We start from the raw sequence: 18,397 nt of genomic DNA, 5'->3' as shown, positions 1-18,397 counted from the left end.
GTCAGAGACCTTCTGAAATTTTTGCTATAATAAAAAAAATTAAACTTCCACAAACTTATTTTGATTGAAATGCAAATCACTATTCGGGGTTTAACCTTTAATTCTTTAATCACATATTGAGGTTATTGTTTTCATAATAGACCTGGTTTCTTACCCGTGACAGGCGTGCCACACCCACGAGTGCCGTCCAGCTTTTGGCTTGAAGTCAGCGCGGCCGATGTTGTGGATCTGAGAGGAGAAGCGGAGCAAGCGGCGGTGTCCGTATGGCCAGTTGGCCTTCGCAGCTGATTTAGACAGGCAGTCCTCCTCTGCAGCGCAGTAGAGCATGTGCAGAGGGCGATCCTCGATATAAACTGTCTGCTCAACCAGAGAGGCATTCAGGACGAGGTCAGAGGCCGCTGGATAGAGAAGGAGGGTTAGGATTGAGATATGGTCCTCATTCTTTTTGTGGTAATACATGTGGTCTTTAAAGCACATCAAAGTCTTTCTCTTAATTTTAAAGAGTTATTCTTTCTTTTCTCTGCAGTTTGATGATTGCATTAAGGCTACTGAGTTTCATGAGGTCAGCAGAAGTTTAATCTTGCTGCAGATTTACATAAATATGAACAATCAAAGCTTTTGTTTGTCTCCGTGTCACTCACTCTCTGAGCAGATTACTCCCGCTGCAAACTTTGCTGCCGCTCTCTGGCAGCTGACAGTTTTGTGGTACTGGCACTGACTCAGAGCCATCTCATTTCCCATGCACTTCACACCGCTCATCACCATGTCTGTCACATTACTGCTGTCCCAATACCAGGTTTCCTTAAAGAGATATAACAAAACAGGCACACGTGCAAAGACAAAAAAAACAAAAAACACGGTGCGTCGATCAGGACAAAATCATTCGCAGACTGCTGCAAAGTTCAGTGCGCTATTACGTTCTGAAAAACAGATGTTCATGACTCATTTTTGGCCCCTGAATGAGGACACAGTGTAATGCTGACTTTATGACCACTTTGTTCAGATGCTAAGAGACTCAATAGTCTTTCTGCAAGGCTTCTCAACCTCACGCAACAATAGCCTAATCGAACCTTTAAATATAACGTGCAACAGTCACTCTCTAGTGATCAAAGTAGAAATCTGCCTCGTTAACTGTAGTGGAAAATTCAATAGCACATCCTTGTAATTGTGCACATCGTTGTCCATTCTACCCATTTTTTATACTTTAGCCAGTGAAGTTGCACATCTGCACATTTTGCTTGGTTTTCTGCTTGGCTTCAAAATATCAGCAGTGAACTGGGATTCAAATTCTGTTGCACCAATAACTATGATCTACCTAGAATAACATTTTTAAGCAATATTGTTTACAAAAATTGGATTCTGCAAAGTTCAATTTTGAACTTCTACATATTTCTTACAAATAGTTTTTTGTAGGTTTGAATTGTTCACTTTATATCAGTCACTGTGACAAATATGAGGGTCTGAAGAGCTTCACTAGCTTTTAGAATTTTCTAAATGCTGTCAGTTAAATTCAGCAATTTGGGGGGGGTTTTTTGGTCAGTTTTCCTGTGAGCTTTCCTCAGTTTTTACAGAAAGAAAGACAAAAGTTTATAGTAAGAAATGTAAAACACAACATACTTGTAATTCAAATCTATGTTTCTTCAACTTCATAGTGCTTCTACTGCAATCCTGAATATCACATCAGCAATATCACAGTCTGTGCTATCATTACTTGTGTGCATGTTTTGTTCATGTGTGATTTAAGTCTTCATTCCTACTTACAGTGATGGCATGCATGGAGTAGCCGAGCCCTAGCTGCCTGCAAACCACCATGGCTTCCTTTGTGGTCCAGCCTGTGCTGCACACTGTGCCCCACTTGGACCCAACCTGAACCTCCACCCGGCCCTCATAACTGCTCCGGCCGCCCACTATCCGGATCTGCAGAGTTTTCCTGCTGGGAGTCAGTGAGGGGACACACTTCCTGTCCTGTCTCTGAACTGTCTAAGCTAAACCTGTCAATGTTCATATCCAGTCCTCCCACAGTAGAAAGTGTGTTGTCGAAGCAGCAGTTTGGTTAGTCTTTTCTAGGCGATGAAAACATCGACATGGTTTCCACATGAGGTCACCACGTCACTTTGGTGGCGAGCGGTTTTGGGTCAGATTAGAAGCTTCACTTGCACGAAAGTGTTTGTTTTGTTTTTTTCCCCAGACAGAGAAAGAAACATCTACCCATATGTAAATTATAATATGCTGTCACATGTTCATGAATGCATGCTCAAATATATTCTTAAAACATATACTGCAACAATTTAAGTCTACGTTAGTCATTACTACAAATGTTATATATTTGAGCATTTATGCACCAAAAGAAAAAAAAGCTGCACACTCAGTGGCCGTTTCATTTATTGCACTCTGTGGTGCGTGTGCCTGTGATGAGCTGAGTGCTTCATGATTACGTGCCGGTAAACATGCCCCTGCAGCTACTGCCAGAGAAGCTGGATTCAGCATCTCAGAAACAGAAAAACAGCTGCAACTTTTTTGAGGATGTCGGCATCTGGAGTTTACTACACTACTGTCTTTAAGGCGACAGAGTATTGGTGCCCGGAAGAAAATGGAAAGTCTCCTGTCCTCTTAGGCAACATGACCTACACAGCTAAAACTTCGAGTTTCATCAGAACGTAAGAAGGCAATGGAAAACTACCACATGAGAAGAAACAGGATTTTTTCTATGTATCCATCCTGACTGATTCAAGCAGTTAAGGATGATTTTGGTGATACAATTACAAAAATAATGGACTAGTACTTAAATGACAGCAACCATAGATCAGTAGTCCATTAGAAGACTGATTGTATGATTTCAAATCTAAATCTGCTACCACAGAATCCACCATTGCAGACCACATTTTAAATGCACCAGGCTCATGTGAGGCAAAATCTATGGCGTGAACACTCCCCAGTCTTAGATTCTGTCTATTTGAGTACACTGTTGCCTTGAATACAGTCAACTGCAGATACAGTCGTCTAAACAAGGAGTTTCTTCACTTTTAACAACACTGAAGCCTTAAAAACAAACTAAAATGAAAGGCCATTGGGTGTACATGACAGTATATTATATTTCCATATGATTTATATGTACCAAAAAAGACAACAGTTTACTCTGTTGCAGAATGTTGTCCTTGGCGGTGTTAATAACCTACTTGCAGGCCCTGGTTAGCGTAGCCCAAGCCCAGTTGCCTACAGGCCACCATGGCCTCCTTGGTGCTCCAGTTTTCACCACAGATCAGACCCCAGCTCTGTGTCCCATTAGGGTCCGAGGTCAGCACCTCGACACGGCCCTCATAGCGGGTTCGTCCTCCTGTGATTCGGATCTGTGCGGGACCAAGGGGTTAGGAACCACAAAGCAAAGTGTAGATGCACAAAGAGACGGGTTTTCTCTTGTGAACAACCTCTAATTATGTCTAAAATATTACAGGCTACTTCATGAAAAATCAATACATGTTTTACTACAGATGATAATTAATGAGATTACATTTTCTGAAGGTTTATTTTGATGATAGTATCTAATTTCAGGAGGTTTTAGCCCGCCGTCTGTGTGTATCTACACAAGGAGAAGTGTAACCAGAAATACTCGGGTTTCAGAAGAGGTCACTGCTGTCAGAAAAAGCTTTAGATTTTTTTAAAACATTTTGATTTGCTTTTTCAGCAACTCAACAAGGAAACTCATTCAAAGCAGACAAATGTGAAACTCAAACTGAGGATTTGGCCAGTGAGCTTTTTTGTGACAACAGTACCGAAGGATTATTGGTTGAGAACAGATGTGAGATTGTTCTTACTGTTAGCTCTAAATCTCACATTTTTGTGCACAAAGACGACTAAAGCAGCTTCTACTGAAGGCCAGAAAAGATATTAAAATAAACAGTGTGAAATAAGACAATATTTAACTTCTTTCCTATCCCCCCTGTAGAAGATAGAAACAATCTAAACATTCGAATCATTCAGCCTGTTTAGAAAAGTAAGTCTATTTGCTATGAATTCCATATAAAACAACAAGAATTTCTCAAATTAACAACTTTTAAATGAAACATTTTAGTGAGAAAGTTCAGGTCTGACCGAGGTCTCGAGGCCCATGTAAGGCACGTTGCAGCGAACAGCAGCGTCCTCTGAGTGCTGGCAGTTCTCTGATGTGATGTTTTTAACGGGGCAGTCCCAGATGGACCTCTCCTGCCCGAGGCACTTCACCTCATTCATGTAGATCGGACCCATTCCTGGACAAGCAGACAGACAGATGCACTGACAACTTTGAAGTTACTTTTGATAGTCTTTCAAGGCAAAATGATGAGACACATCCTACAGTATTTAAGAGCTTGGAAACACAACACATTTAGAGCTTCTGACGTAATAGATTTCAGTTATGGATGTTGTAGTTAATTATGGGGAAACCTTATCTGAAAACATTTTTTGACAAAAACTGAGGGTTTCACAAAAGTTTTAAATGGTACAAGATCTTTAAGTTGTATGTGGCGGCAACTGCAGTAATCACTGAGCCCCAAGGCAGTTAATTAGGAGTTTAAACCGATTTAGTACAATCCAGGTCACGACTGCTTTTTGGACCTTTCAAAAGGCTCAATCTGGTTTTGAGAAGCTCAGCCAATAAAGATGAAGAAGCACCCCAAACTAGCAGTACTGAAATTGTAGTCTTTGGATTTTATGGTGGTTATTATAATATACTTGATATGCTACAATATGCAGAATTAAAAGGTCTCTTTTTGCATGGCCTCCAAACTGTATGCAGTACTGAAACGAATACCGAGCTCACTTTTTAACATCGGTCAGCACCACCCTGCTTCATATTTACTCTCTAAACTCTCACTCTGTCTCTGCAAGTCATGGCACCATGAGGTGATTGTGATGCGTAATTTCTGTGAAAGGAATTCCTTCGGCCGCACTCGTTTCCGACTTCAGTGACGTTCAGGAATGTTTCTTGGACTCGCTGAGCCAGGTGGTGGTCGGACAGGAGTCTGAACACACAGCAGAGGTCTGTTCCAGGAAGCATGACTGACAATGTCCGAGTGTAACCCCGCTCTGGATCCACAGCAGCTGATCGGAATGAATTTAATGAAAGAAGTGGCATAAAATATATTTGGAAGGTGCTTATCCCACAGCAGTTTTGCCATTTGAAGCCTCTATATAGACCCCAAGTAGGCCAGCCTGTGTTTGACCCATCACAATTTTGCCTTTTTGCTAAGAGGGAATTTTGCGAGGACCCCACAGTGGCCAGGCCACTGCTGAGGGTTGTGTGGGTCTGCCTATAAAGGCCTCAAACTTGAGTGACATTCCATTCTTAATCCATAGGGTTAAATATGATGTTGGCCGACCCTTTGCAGCTATAACAGCTTTGACTCTTTGGGGGAGGCTTTCCACAAGGTTCAGGAGTATGTTTATGGGAATTTCTGAACATTTTTTCAGAAGTGCATTTGTGAGGCCAGACACTGATCTTGGATGAGAAGGGCTTGCTGCTGTAGTTTATCCCAAAGGTGTTCTGTTGGGTTGAGAACAGGACTGTGCAAGCCAGTCAGGTTCTTCCATAAATTCTCCCATCCATGTCTTTATGGACCTTGCTTTGTGCACTGGTGTGCAGTTATGTTGGAACAGGAAGGGGCAATCCCCAAACTGTTCCCACAAAGTTGGCAGCATGAAAGTGTCCAAAATGTCTTGGTATGGTGAAGCATTAAGAGTTCCTTTCACTGGAGCTAAGGGACTGAGCCCAACTCCTGAAAAACAACCCCACACCATAACCCCCCTCCACCAAACTTTATATTTGGTACAGTGCAGTCAGACAAGTATGGTTCTCCTGGCAACCACCAAACACAGACTCGTACATTGAGTTGCCAGATGGAGAAGCATGATTCGTCCAGAAACATGTCTCCGCTGCTCTAGAATCCAGTGGCAACAGGCTTTACACCACTGCATCTGATGCTTTGAATTCTGCTTGCTGATATAAGGCTTGATGCAGCCATGGAAACCCATTCTATAAAGCTCTCCATCTTCTGTTCTTAAGGTAATCTGAAGGCCACATGAAGTTTGGAGGTCTGTAGTGATTGACTCTGCAGAAAGTTGGTGATCTCTGCACTCTATGCACCTCAGCATCTGCTGAATCCGCTCTTTGATTGTACCTGAGTTGCTGTTGTTCCCAATCGCTTCCACTTTGTTACAATACTACCAACAGCTGACTGTGGAATATTTAGTAGCAAAGCTGCACGTCTACATGCTTGATTTTACATACCTGTGGCCATGGAAGTGTTTGAAACAACTGAATTCAATGATTTGGATGGGTAAGTGAATACTTTTGATAATATAGGCTTTAAAATATTCCAGAGCCGGTGCTACCAACATCACCTCCAACAGAGGCAGACTGAGAAAACGTCTGCTGCATGTAATATTTTAAAGGTAGAGTGCTGTTCAGATAAAAATAGTTATTTAAACAAATCAATGTCTTCACATTCATATGACAGATAACTGGTTTTTATCGGTTTTCAGCGTTATTTTGTTATCGTTTTTATCGTTAACTTGGTTTTCCTGGGTCTTTTCACGTGTGTTATGAATAAATCTTCTTTTTTTCGGCACCGGTACTAGTTTTATTTTGTTGTATTTTTCCGTGACACCTTAAAGGCCGGTCCGTGGCGCAAAAAAGGTTGGGGACCGCTGATCTAGAGTACTGATCAATCATTTGGTCAGCAGCTAATAAGACAGATCTGAACAGACTTCAGTTAGTCCAGAACAAGGTGGCCAGATTAGTGTTAAGGTGTTCATACTATACAAATATTGATAAAATGCATGATAAACATTCTTGGCTTTCTGCACAAGCTAAATTATACTATGGCTTACTTGTATTTTTAAAGAAAGCAATACTGGTAAACACACCATATTTTTTTTCTGCTCAGTTGCAATATCCAGATGAAATACATAACCGTAGTACACGATTTTCAACAAACCGCAATTTAGTAACTCCTCGAGTTAAAAGCAACTTTTTGAAAAACTCTGTTATATTTAGAGCAACTTTTTTATGCAATTAGAGAATTGGCTTCTATTCATAATTTTAAAAATCGCTTAAAAGCCCAATTAGGCAGCTTTTAATTCATTGTAAATACTGTAAGAGGGCAATGCCATTTGTAATGGAAATTTGTGTATTTTGTTTTGGTGTTATTGATATTTATATGCTTATATTTTCACAATTGTAAAACCTTACTGTGGATGTAAGAGCCAAATTATGTGGATATTTGGTATCCACTTTATTGTGTAATATTTTATTTGATTGTATTTGAAGGTTTGGGCCCCATGAAGACTAGCAACCAATGTTGTGGAAGCTAATGTGGTTCCTTATAAATAAACAAATAAACAAATAAACATTGATCATGTAAAGGACACCCTGTGTCTTAAAAGCTGAAAACTAAACTCAAGGCATGCTAAGGAACACGTGCCAGTGAGAAGCGCAAGATTTCAGAAATGAACCCAGAGTTTGTGTTGCTTTTCTGTCTGGAATGGAAAATCCAGAGTTTATCGCAGCTCAGGGTTAATGAATTCAATGTTTTGACTAAACCTGCTTTCTGGAAGACAGCCCAGGCCAACTTCTTCTGTGGTAGATATCATAATGTACACAAACTACAGCAGACATCCCCACCCAGCATTTCTGAGAGCGGGTGTGACGGGTGTGTTCTTTATGAAGCTGCAAGAAACTAATTGTATTATCTATGTGCAGCTGTTGTGTGTGTGTGGATTGGTTTTAGAAAATTCTTCGAAATTCAGCACCTTAAACGACCTAACAAAGGCGCAATTTGTTCACAAGGACATGCATTTCTTCACACATATACACAAAAAACTGCTTCATTCAGGATTCCCAACCTGCCTGCTCTAAGCCTTCAGTGAGGCTTTTGGAAGTAGATCAGCTTTTCAGCCAAATTTCAACAACTTTAATATTTTTCCTACAAGCCAAGGAAATGGACAAAGTGCAGACCAGGGAGTTTAGCTACAAAAATTATTACAATTGTTATTTAACAACACAACTCACCATAATCTATGCATATATTGTCATAGATTACATTTCTATATGTCTTCAGTGTACACACATCTTTGACTCTATGCAATGTCTTCTACACCTTGGCAGAAAAAGTCATTCTTGTTGCTCATGTGGGGCCCAGGTGGCCCAGACACATGCTGGCCTTATAAAACTGACTGCCTCGTCGTCACATGAAATGATCCATAGCCCAGCTGGAAAAAAAATACTTTTCTGCTCTAAAAGTGCCTGACCACCACTTAGGAATCACAAACACATAAAAAAAAAAGCTATTTAATGAATGGGGCACTCAGTCGGAGAATTAATGGATAAAACACACTATGAAAGGCCCATTATTGTAATGACTTCATCAGAAAATGCACAATACATTTACAGCTCTGTCTCTCATGTCCTCCATTCCTTCATTTTTATCTTTCTACAAGTGTAGCATTCCTTTACTTTTTCAAAAAGCTTCAAATGAGGATCCGTGTAGGAATGTTAAAGGCAGATTATCAGTTCTGCAGGTTGAAGCGATGAGCTGAGAGATTAGAAGGCCAGAGACGGACAGCTGGCGACTGAAGTCCTCTCTGAAGACAGTTATAAACACATCCTGGCTTCAAAGAGATTTAATGCAAAAAAAAAAACTCAAACAGAATCCACTCAATGATCAAAGTCTTATAAAATAATTTTTTTGAATCTGTACAAACATTTCTCTATAAATAACCTCTTCAGTTGAGTTAGATATCTACAATGGGGCAAAAAAGTATTTAGTCAGCCACCGATTGTGCAAGTTCCCCCACCTAAAATGATGACAGAGGTCAGTAATTTGCACCAGAGGTACACTTCAACTGTGAGAGACAGAATGTGAAAAAAAAAATCCATGAATTCACATGGTAGGATTTGTAAAGAATTTATTTGTAAATCAGGGTGGAAAATAAGTATTTGGTCACCTCAAACAAGGAAAATCTCTGGCTCTCACAGACCTGTAACGTCCTCTGTAAGAAGCTTTTCTGTCCCCCACTCGTTACCTGTATGAATGGCACCTGTTTGAACTCATCATCTGTATAAAAGACACCTGTCCACAGCCTCAAACAGTCAGACTCCAAACTCCGCCATGGCCAAGACCAAAGAGCTTTCGAAGGACACCAGGAAAAGTATTGTAGACCTGCACCAGACTGGGAGGAGTGAATCTACAATAGGCAAGCAGCTTGGTGTGAAAAAATCAACTGTGGGAGCAATCATCAGAAAATGGAAGACATACAAGACCACTGATAATCTCCCTCGATCTGGGGCTCCACGCAAGATCTCATCCCGTGGGGTCAAAATGATCATGAGAACGGTGAGCAAAGATCCCAGAACCACACGGGGGGACCTGGTGAATGACCTGCAGAGAGCTGGGACCAAAGTAACAAAGGTCACCATCAGTAACACACTACAACGGCAGGGAATCAAATCCCGCAGTGCCAGACGTGTTCCGCTGCTGAAGCCAGTGCATGTCCAGGCCCGTCTGAAGTTTGCCAGAGAGCACATGGATGATACAGCAGAGGATTGGGAGAATGTCATGTGGTCAGATGAAACCAAAGTAGAACTTTTTGGTATAAACTCAACTCGTCGTGTTTGGAGGAAGAAGAATACTGAGTTGCATCCCAAGAACACCATACCTACTGTGAAGCATGGGGGTGGAAACATCATGCTATGGGGCTGTTTTTCTGCCAAGGGGACAGGACGACTGATCCGTGTTAAGGACAGAATGAATGGGGCCATGTATCGTGAGATTTTGAGCCAAAACCTCCTTCCATCAGTGAGAACTTTGAAGATGAAACGAGGCTGGGTCTTCCAACATGACAATGATCCAAAACACACCGCCCGGGCAACAAAGGAGTGGCTCCGTAAGAAGCATTTGAAAGTCCTGGAGTGGCCTAGCCAGTCTCCAGACCTCAACCCCATAGAAAATCTGTGGCGGGAGTTGAAAGTCCGTGTTGCTCGGCGACAGCCCCAAAACATCACTGCTCTCGAGAAGATCTGCATGGAGGAATGGGCCAAAATACCAGCTACTGTGTGTGCAAACCTGGTAAAGACCTATAGTAAACGTTTGACCTCTGTTATTGCCAACAAAGGTTATGTTACAAAGTATTGAGTTGTATTTTTGTTATTGACCAAATACTTATTTTCCACCCTGATTTACGAATAAATTCTTTACAAATCCTACCATGTGGATTCATGGATTTTTTTTTCACATTCTGTCTCTCACAGTTGAAGTGTACCTCTGGTGCAAATTACTGACCTCTGTCATCATTTTAGGTGGGGGAACTTGCACAATCGGTGGCTGACTAAATACTTTTTTGCCCCACTGTATATGTGGAACCAGATCAGGTAACTTTTAGATATGCACTGGTACTTTTCTATTAAATTTGAGCCCTCTGAAGCACTTTCTTACTACAAGCCTCATTCACCCAGTCACACACACAGGCACTTTTTACTATGCCAAAGTACTTGAAACCTAACATTCACACACTCACACTCTGATGAATGCATAGGGGGCAGCTTGGGTCTCAGTATCCCACTCAAGGATACTCTGACATGCAGATTGGAGGAGCCAAAGATCACCATTGTACAAACTTTTTAATCATTCCTGACCTTGACCCATGCGGGCACCGGTGAGAGCCTCCTTGGCGCTGCCAAAGCCGAGCTCCCTGCAGACAACGCTGGCCGACAGCAGATTCCAGCGGTCGTCGCACACAGTCCCCCACACGTTGTCTTTCAGCACCTCGACCCGACCCTCGCCTACCTTGGCACCTCCTTTCAGCCTCACATTGGTCTAAAGAACAAAGAGACACTTCACGTTATTCAACTATGCCAGCACATATCTGTGACCACTTCACAAAAAAATACTTTACCGAAATTTTCAGTTTCTTTTTCAAACCGCTGTTTTGCATGAACAGTGGCCCCGGCATGCAGCTAATGACAGCCGGCATGCCCCCTGCGCAGGAGGATGTGGCGTTTGGCTTGTTGAATTCCAGCGGACAGGCGGCCAGATGGACCTCTGTACCCGTACATGCCACAGAGTGAAGATGGAAGTTGTTCTTCTGACGTTCCAAATACAACCTGGAGGGAGCAGAAGCACGGGCAGGGACTGTGGTGAGTGAAATACTGAGCGAATCAATACCCTGATTGTATTTATGGTACACAGGAAAAAAAAAAAAATAAAAAATAAAAAAAAAAAAAAAAAAAAAAAAAAAAATATATATATATATATATATATATATATATATATATATATATATATATATATATATATATCTCACACACACACACGCAATAATAAGAAATGTTGGTGTGGTTTGTTTTAAACACAAATAAAGATTATGATTATCACTTGGGTTAACAAAGATGTCACATTTTGGAAAATATTCATTACTCTGTCCTGCTGAACATTTTACAAGAGGATGTATAATCCATATACAATATATAGCTGTAGTTGGTTAGTGTAGCAACAAAGACCACCAACAGGAAACTTAAACGTGCACAAACTTAAATAAAATCTTGGCAAAGGTCTCTGCTTGGCTGAGAAAAAAAGTCAGGTAACCTTTTATAAAATAGCAAATGGTTTTTACATTTGCATTTTTCTACTGATTCACTCGATTCAGAGCACAGAGAACAGATCAGAGCCTGCTATTTTTTAGTCTTTGTGCTAAGCTACGCAGACTACCTGACTCTATGTGACAAAAGCTATTTCATCAGTTTTTCAACACTAAAATGCTCTTTATAGTAACAAATCTTTGGACATTCAACAACACAATCACATATACGGTACGCACACACATCTATGACAATTTCAATATTCAAAATTTTGTTGATTCTACTTCATTTTTTTTTCATGTCAGTATGTCAGAGTTATTCTCTATAAGTATTCACATGCATGGGACAGGTTGTCATACTGGAGAGAATGAATCTGGTTTAGACAGTTTTTCTATTTTTGAAGAGGGGAAAATTCAATATTTTGGCTGCTTTTAGGCTAATCTGGCTGACTTTATTAGCATGTGTGTTGGTCTTTGCAGACAGGTTAAATTTCCCCACTTCGTTGTTCATTCTCAGATTACCTTTTGCCAGGGCTGCTCTGTTTAGACTTATTGATAGCTTTAGCTTTGGGTGTCTGCCTGCAAGGTAAAGATGGGTTAGAGTGCACAGTTAGGTGAAGAAAGTGATGTGACAAAGTGAAAAATCATTGTAACAAAGACTGCGTAATACATTATAGGGTGTTAGTACAGATACACTCTTCAAAAGGATGTGCCATATTCAACATAGAGGCTAAGCAACTGTCGTTACACAGTTATAAAACACTGTTTTACTGATGTAATGCAGAGTAAAAATGCACAAAAAGCCCACAGGCTAGTTGAACCAAGCACATCCTTCTTAGGTGAATTACAACAAAATTTCAACAAAAATAGACTGAAAACAAAACACAACAACATACAATGTTGGCCATTAGGGCAGAGACCCGACAGGTTTAATTAGCATTGACATAAGTAGATACACTTTATGGACAAAAGCATACTCAGATTTCGCCTTTCCTTTGTATACAGTTGGTGTGACGATGGTGGCCAGGAACAGAATAAATTGTGATACAGTTGGTATGTCCATATGCTTTGGGCCATAAAGTGTATCACATGTTTAACACGATCACTGACACATGGTTAGTACAAACTAAGCTACTGTGATTGATGTACTTTTATGTCAGTGTGAACTTTAAGGGGTTTTTTTTTATATATGGTATGGCATTGCTTTATGTGTGGATGGGCTGCAAACAAAAAGCAGATGTGTCAGTTTCCTGCAGGTCTAATGGTTAAAGGTCACATGACAGTCCATACAGGGTCTGTGGGTAAGGGTGATCTGTGCTTTGTGTTGATGGATTTTTCTTTTAAATGTCAAAGAGTTTCTTACTTATCCCAAAAACTTCAAATGTCAAGAACTGAATCAAATAGAATCTGCAAATTGTAAATGTATTGTTTTAACCAGAAAAAAAGAGTATTTCAATGTTGCTTGATTGCCAAACTAATAAGAGCACCCTCACTGCTTCAATGTGAAATAAGAGTACGCAGCTTCCAGGTGGTGCTAATCAAAGGTACTTGATTAACTGATAGTCAGCGAGTATAAAAGTCTCTATAAAAGCAGAAGCTGGGGCAGGTTGCTAGTCCTTTGGACAGATCAGACCACAGTGGAAATGTCTGGCCACGATGCGCCATGTTTGCCATGTTTGGCAAAAACCAACCACAGCATATCAGCACAAGCGTCTCATACCTACTGTCAAGCACAGTGGTGAAGGTGATGATTTGGACTTTTTTGCAGCCACAGGACCCGAGCAGTCATTAGGTTCATGAGATCCTCTGTATACCAACGTATTATAAAGTCAGTTAAAGGTTGGCCAAAACGGGGTCATGTGTTGGGACAACAATCCCAAAAAATCTACAACACAATGACTGGAAAAAAAAAAACTATTTCAAGCTTTGGCATTGAAAACCACAAACTGGAAAAGGACAAATTTATTTATTCTGATCGTTTTGAGGGATTAGCTGACTTGAAGAAAAAAACCAGCATGGTCATTTAAGGTCCCCAACGCCCGGGCCACGGAGTTGTTTGGTTCCGGGCCACGAGAGTTGAGGCTCGGGTGTGAAATTTATGGTTTCGAGGGTTTTTAATCAGTTTTTCGTGTTATTTTTTTATTGTTTTTATCATTAACTCAGTTTCCCTGGGTCTTTTCCCGTGTGTTATGAGTAAATCTTCTTTTTTTTGGTACCAGTACCGGTTTTATTTTGTTGTATTTATCTGCGACACCTTAAAGGTTGGGGACTGCTGATTTAAGGTATATTCCTTCACACCACATTTATCTGTTAAGCTTAGCTATTCACTGTAATAATTTATTTTCCTCAGGAGCAAAAGTTTAACCTCAGGACACCAAAAAGTATCATGTAACACATCCAAAAACATCTGTGGTGCGACTTCCTAATACTCACATACCAGGATGAAACAGGATGAACTGGATAAAACAAACACTGTCAATTATTTGCAGATTCTACCAGATGCAGGTCACTTTCGGTTATATGAACTCTGCAGTCAAATGTCTGCGACTGCTTCAGTGTAAGAACCCAGGATGAAAAGTTGCTGACCTCCTCCAAAAAGCAGGCCATAATGAAGAATGGGATTTCCAGCTGTTGCATTAGATTTGGAGGACTAATGCATTAAAACAAACAGGCCTCTGACACTGCACAGATTGACAACATCTGTATCATCAAAAGATTCATTATGTGTTTTGTTATTAATACTGTGGAATGCTAAGAATTTTAGTAAGAATGGGTTTGTGCTGATGATATAAATATATAAAATTTAAGTAATATGCTTTGACTTAGGTATCATTCTCAATCTGTGCTGTCAGCAGACATGTTAAAAGACAGAAATGGGAAGAAAAGTACCTTAGCACAATGTACCACAACCCCTTCATATGCTCCACACAACATAATAATATGAGATTAGAGAGGGGAAGGGACAACTAGCTAAAAAGCAGGCACTGAGTGGTTATTTTCTACTCCAACTGGAAACCCACTACCAAAACTACAGTAAACAAGAGTGCAGACAGACATGGACAGCGGATTTTCCCATGACAGTGTACCTTCCACCGGCTGAAACATTAACCTTTGGCCTGGAGACCTTCTCAGCTGCTCGCTTTTTCAGACGTCTGTAACAGTGAGACAGCCAAATTCCATCACATGCAGGAGAGAAACGACATCCAAGCACACAATTCACACTAACACATACACAGGCTGTCTTTGGTCAATACACACATTTAGTTAAGCTAGTGAAGAGACAGTGGTGAGTAACAGTTCTAGCATTCTGTAAGTACACATACATACACAATGCGCACATGTGTGATAACAGCTGAAAGCAACTCTAACCGTTGAGAATTCATTAGTGCAATGGACATCCTCAGTAAGCATTTATCAACACAGTATTGGTTATTGACTAATATAGCGCAGTTATATTTCATAGCTTGAGTGATAAAACAGCCTTGGCATGTCACAGATGTGTTACTCTACATGTGACCGTACGAAAAGATAATGCAGGGAAAAAAAGCTCGAGGTTGTGGTTATTTAGCTTGTCCAGCAGAGCGTTGCTGACTGCACTTTTTGCAATACTTAGCATCATGTGCAGCACATGTGGCAGAGCATGCATCCCAGCTGTGTGGCTGCTGTAACGCAGAGGCTTTACAATAAGTAATAAAATGAGTTTGTGAATTGCATAATGTAATTTATGTTTGTTTTTTTTAGGGTTTTTTTACTCCCTATAAATCAAAATCAGCGCCGGCTCCAAAAATCCATTTTAGTAAGGATTACCACTGAGAAAGGAATTTATTAGTTACTAGTGATTGCAGTTATTTATATTTGATGGTAATCTCCTGTATTTTGACTTCCACACGCTTCCACACTCATGGCCAGGAACCAACCAGTGCAGAGGCTTTGGAGATGTCCTTGCATGCAGGGCCTCAAAACAGCGCGTAGGCTGATGTGGCAAGTCTAATACTAATCAGTTTAAAATTTGGCTTAAACAGGAAATGGAGTCACAGCAAAGTTCACCACAAGGGGAAGAGCAGGGTTTGTTTTTTTACAGTTACAGCTGCAACATATAGAGACTGGTTTGCAAAGCTCTGCACAGCATATAAAGACTACTGGGTACTTGAATAGCTTGCAGACTGCCTGAGCAAAACAGATCAGGTATCAGTGACATCACACGTAGCACTGATTAGGTCAGCGTGAAAGGAGGAGTTTGAGATTTTCCAATTGGAAATGTAGAAAGGTGGTAGCTAAGCCAACAGTTAATGTGAGTTGGACCAGCTGTTATTAGCTTGGACCGGAGGCTGAGTTTTACTTTGCTGATCTAATCTAACGCTCACTTATCGCCTCAGCTTCGTTGCCACATTGTTTATGACTACACACAACTCAAGGTATTTTTAAGTAGTGAAGTATGACTACTGGAAGCTCTTTGTTCCATAAAATATCACCAAAAAGATGAACATTGTGACTCATTTCATGTCCTGGTAGTCTGTTCATTATCTTACCCAGACCCCCTTTCTATGACTCCAAACCTCCCCCCAAAGCCTCAGCCTTCACACATGTTTGAGAGAAAACACACATTTCCCCTCGTACTACTGTGAACCGTCTGCAGGGGACGAATAAAACGTCCTTGAATGGAGTGCAGCCAGGAATGTCTGCAGTCGCTCTGGAGGGAATCACTGTTCTCATATAACACAGCAGGGTCTGCTCTATCCAGTCTACATAGTTTTAAAACAAAAAGAAAGGCCTGAAATTTGGCTTGATATATGACGTTGGAAGCAAAACATAAAAATCACAAGATAGGTTATGTTTTTTATTGCAATCATAAGACATCAACACTCCAGGTAAAATCTTAACTGGTAATTGTTGTGATAACACAAATCGGACTGTGGTTTCCATTCATGCACACAGTTAACAGTCACGTCAACTTCCTTTGCAAAGTACTGAGTACAGCCCAAGAAGTTTTTCAGCTTTGCAGTCTATCCAAAGAACAACAAAAACATCCTCTGAATGAAGAAATAGGAACCAGAAGAGAACAATCAGACGCTCGTACAAAATGCTGAAGCTTTCCTCACACGAGCTGTGCTGCAGACAGCACATGCAGCGTTGGCAGGCGAAGTCTACACGCATTCCCTGTCACAGCCACAGTAAACAGCAGTCACTATAATGTCTGCTCTTTACTGTACACAGATTAAGATCTCGCTTGAGGTTTGGTCAAACTGTTGCCACTTTGGTTTACACACTAAAAGTGTGGGAATAATGTCAGAGAGGCTGCAGCAAATATCCCAAGTGAATGAGGGAAAGAGCAAGTTAGAGCCGCTGTTTACAAGCAGCCGGATTCCCACTGCTGGCACTGAGAAATAAACTTGGAAAAAGAAAGTCCGCTATAACTGAATTAGGGCTGCCACAAACGATTATTTTGATAGTCGACTAGTCACCGATTATTTTTGCGATTAGTCGACTAATCAGATCATCATCCATTAGACGTAAAACTACAGCTTATTGCACCAGCAGCATCTGCTCTTATATAACTATCATTAGCTTACAGCTTTAAGTGTTTAAGGTCTGTGCTAACTAAAAATAAAGACAAGATGATAGTTTATTAAATTTTAATGAAATTTGCAGATTGTTTCGGTGAAGTTTAATAAACTCCTTGCTATCTAAAATATAACAGGACACTGGAGTATATTCTGGAGCATCTCACACTTCTGATAATCAGCTGTCTGCTTGACGTTTATTCAGCTGTGTAAAAACTATAACTTTAATCTCAGACAAACTGATTTACTCAGGAACAAATAAAATACTAAAAAAAAAAGCCAAACAATAACATTTTAAGTTATCTAAGTGACTCATATATATTTAACCTGAGTAGCGAAAGACGGCGGTGGGTTTGAAAACGATTTGCGGGGAGTCCGGTGTTCTCACGGCGCTAGTGAGCCTAGCCCCCGGCTCGCTAACGAGCTAGTGGGTAACAGATGTCTCCGAAAACGTCGGAGCGCTTTTGAAAATATGTGGTGTCCTGATAAACTGAGCAGATATTTGAGGTTTACACAGCTACATTCTCGCCTGAAAATATGTTAAACGTTTATTTTGTGACCCAGAAATAATAATAAGAGTAACATTAAAACTAACTAGCTGCCGCCATTGTTGGAAACTGCGCTGGGCCGCGCTATGAATTCTGGGACACAGCTGCTTCTTCTTCTTCTTCTTCTTCTTCGGGGTTTAACGGTAGCTGACATCCTTGTACATGCAATGCTGCCATCTTCTGTTTCAGTCCGTTATTACACTCTTAAATCCTGCCACTTATTCCTGCGTCTTTTGTGATCGTACAAAGTTTCAAACGACGCGTCGACTATTAAATCAGTCGTCGACGATTTTGATAGTCGACGTAATCGTGACTAGTCGACAAATCGTGGCAGCCCTAAACTGAATACATTTTTATAGGCTGTGCAATTGGTTTCTCTTTCCTATCAATTTAAAAGAAGAGTTTGGTATTTTAAGAAGTATACATCTTCTTATTTTAGGGGGTTTGAGATTCATACAGTGGGGGAAATAATTTTTTGATCCCCTGTTGAATTTGTGACATTGTTCACTTGAAAATGAGCAATTTCTCATTTTTATGGTAGTTTCCTTTTAATGGAGAGAGGCAGAATATCAACCAAAAGTCCAGAAAAAACACATTAAATAAAGGTCGTAAAATGATTTGAAACAAGAATTTGATTCCCAAGCAAAATCAGAATCAGAATCAGAATCAGAATACTTTATT

At 40.5% G+C, this 18,397-nt stretch overlaps 1 protein-coding gene across 4 annotated transcripts in view; it reads right to left on the bottom strand.

Moving 5' to 3' along the window:
* loxl3b (lysyl oxidase-like 3b) overlaps positions 1–18,397 on the bottom strand; it is a 34,111-nt gene that overhangs the window by 2,743 nt on the left and 12,971 nt on the right. Inside the window, exons 6-13 of one of the 4 annotated variants that reach the window (XM_085392527.1) lie at positions 14,694–14,759; positions 12,130–12,186; positions 10,927–11,134; positions 10,667–10,847; positions 4,090–4,244; positions 3,177–3,347; positions 642–801; positions 155–398 (exon numbers count right to left, since the gene is read on the bottom strand). In XM_085392527.1, coding sequence (XP_085248653.1) covers positions 155–398; positions 642–801; positions 3,177–3,347; positions 4,090–4,244; positions 10,667–10,847; positions 10,927–11,134; positions 12,130–12,186; positions 14,694–14,759 — 1,242 coding nt within the window. Of the gene's footprint in view, positions 1–154; positions 399–641; positions 802–1,761; positions 1,918–3,176; positions 3,348–4,089; positions 4,245–10,666; positions 10,848–10,926; positions 11,135–12,129; positions 12,187–14,693; positions 14,760–18,397 lie in introns of all 4 variants that reach the window. The other 3 variants (XM_085392528.1, XM_085392529.1, XM_085392531.1) reach the window with 3 other exon arrangements.

Source organism: Rhamphochromis longiceps, linkage group LG19 (assembly GCF_057381845.1).
Source record: "Rhamphochromis longiceps isolate RC_006_pf linkage group LG19, R_longiceps_female_GT1.1, whole genome shotgun sequence".
NCBI lineage: Eukaryota > Metazoa > Chordata > Actinopteri > Cichliformes > Cichlidae > Rhamphochromis > Rhamphochromis longiceps.
The sequence above is the reverse complement of the archived record's forward strand: the minus strand, read 5'-3'. Positions and strand labels throughout refer to the sequence as shown.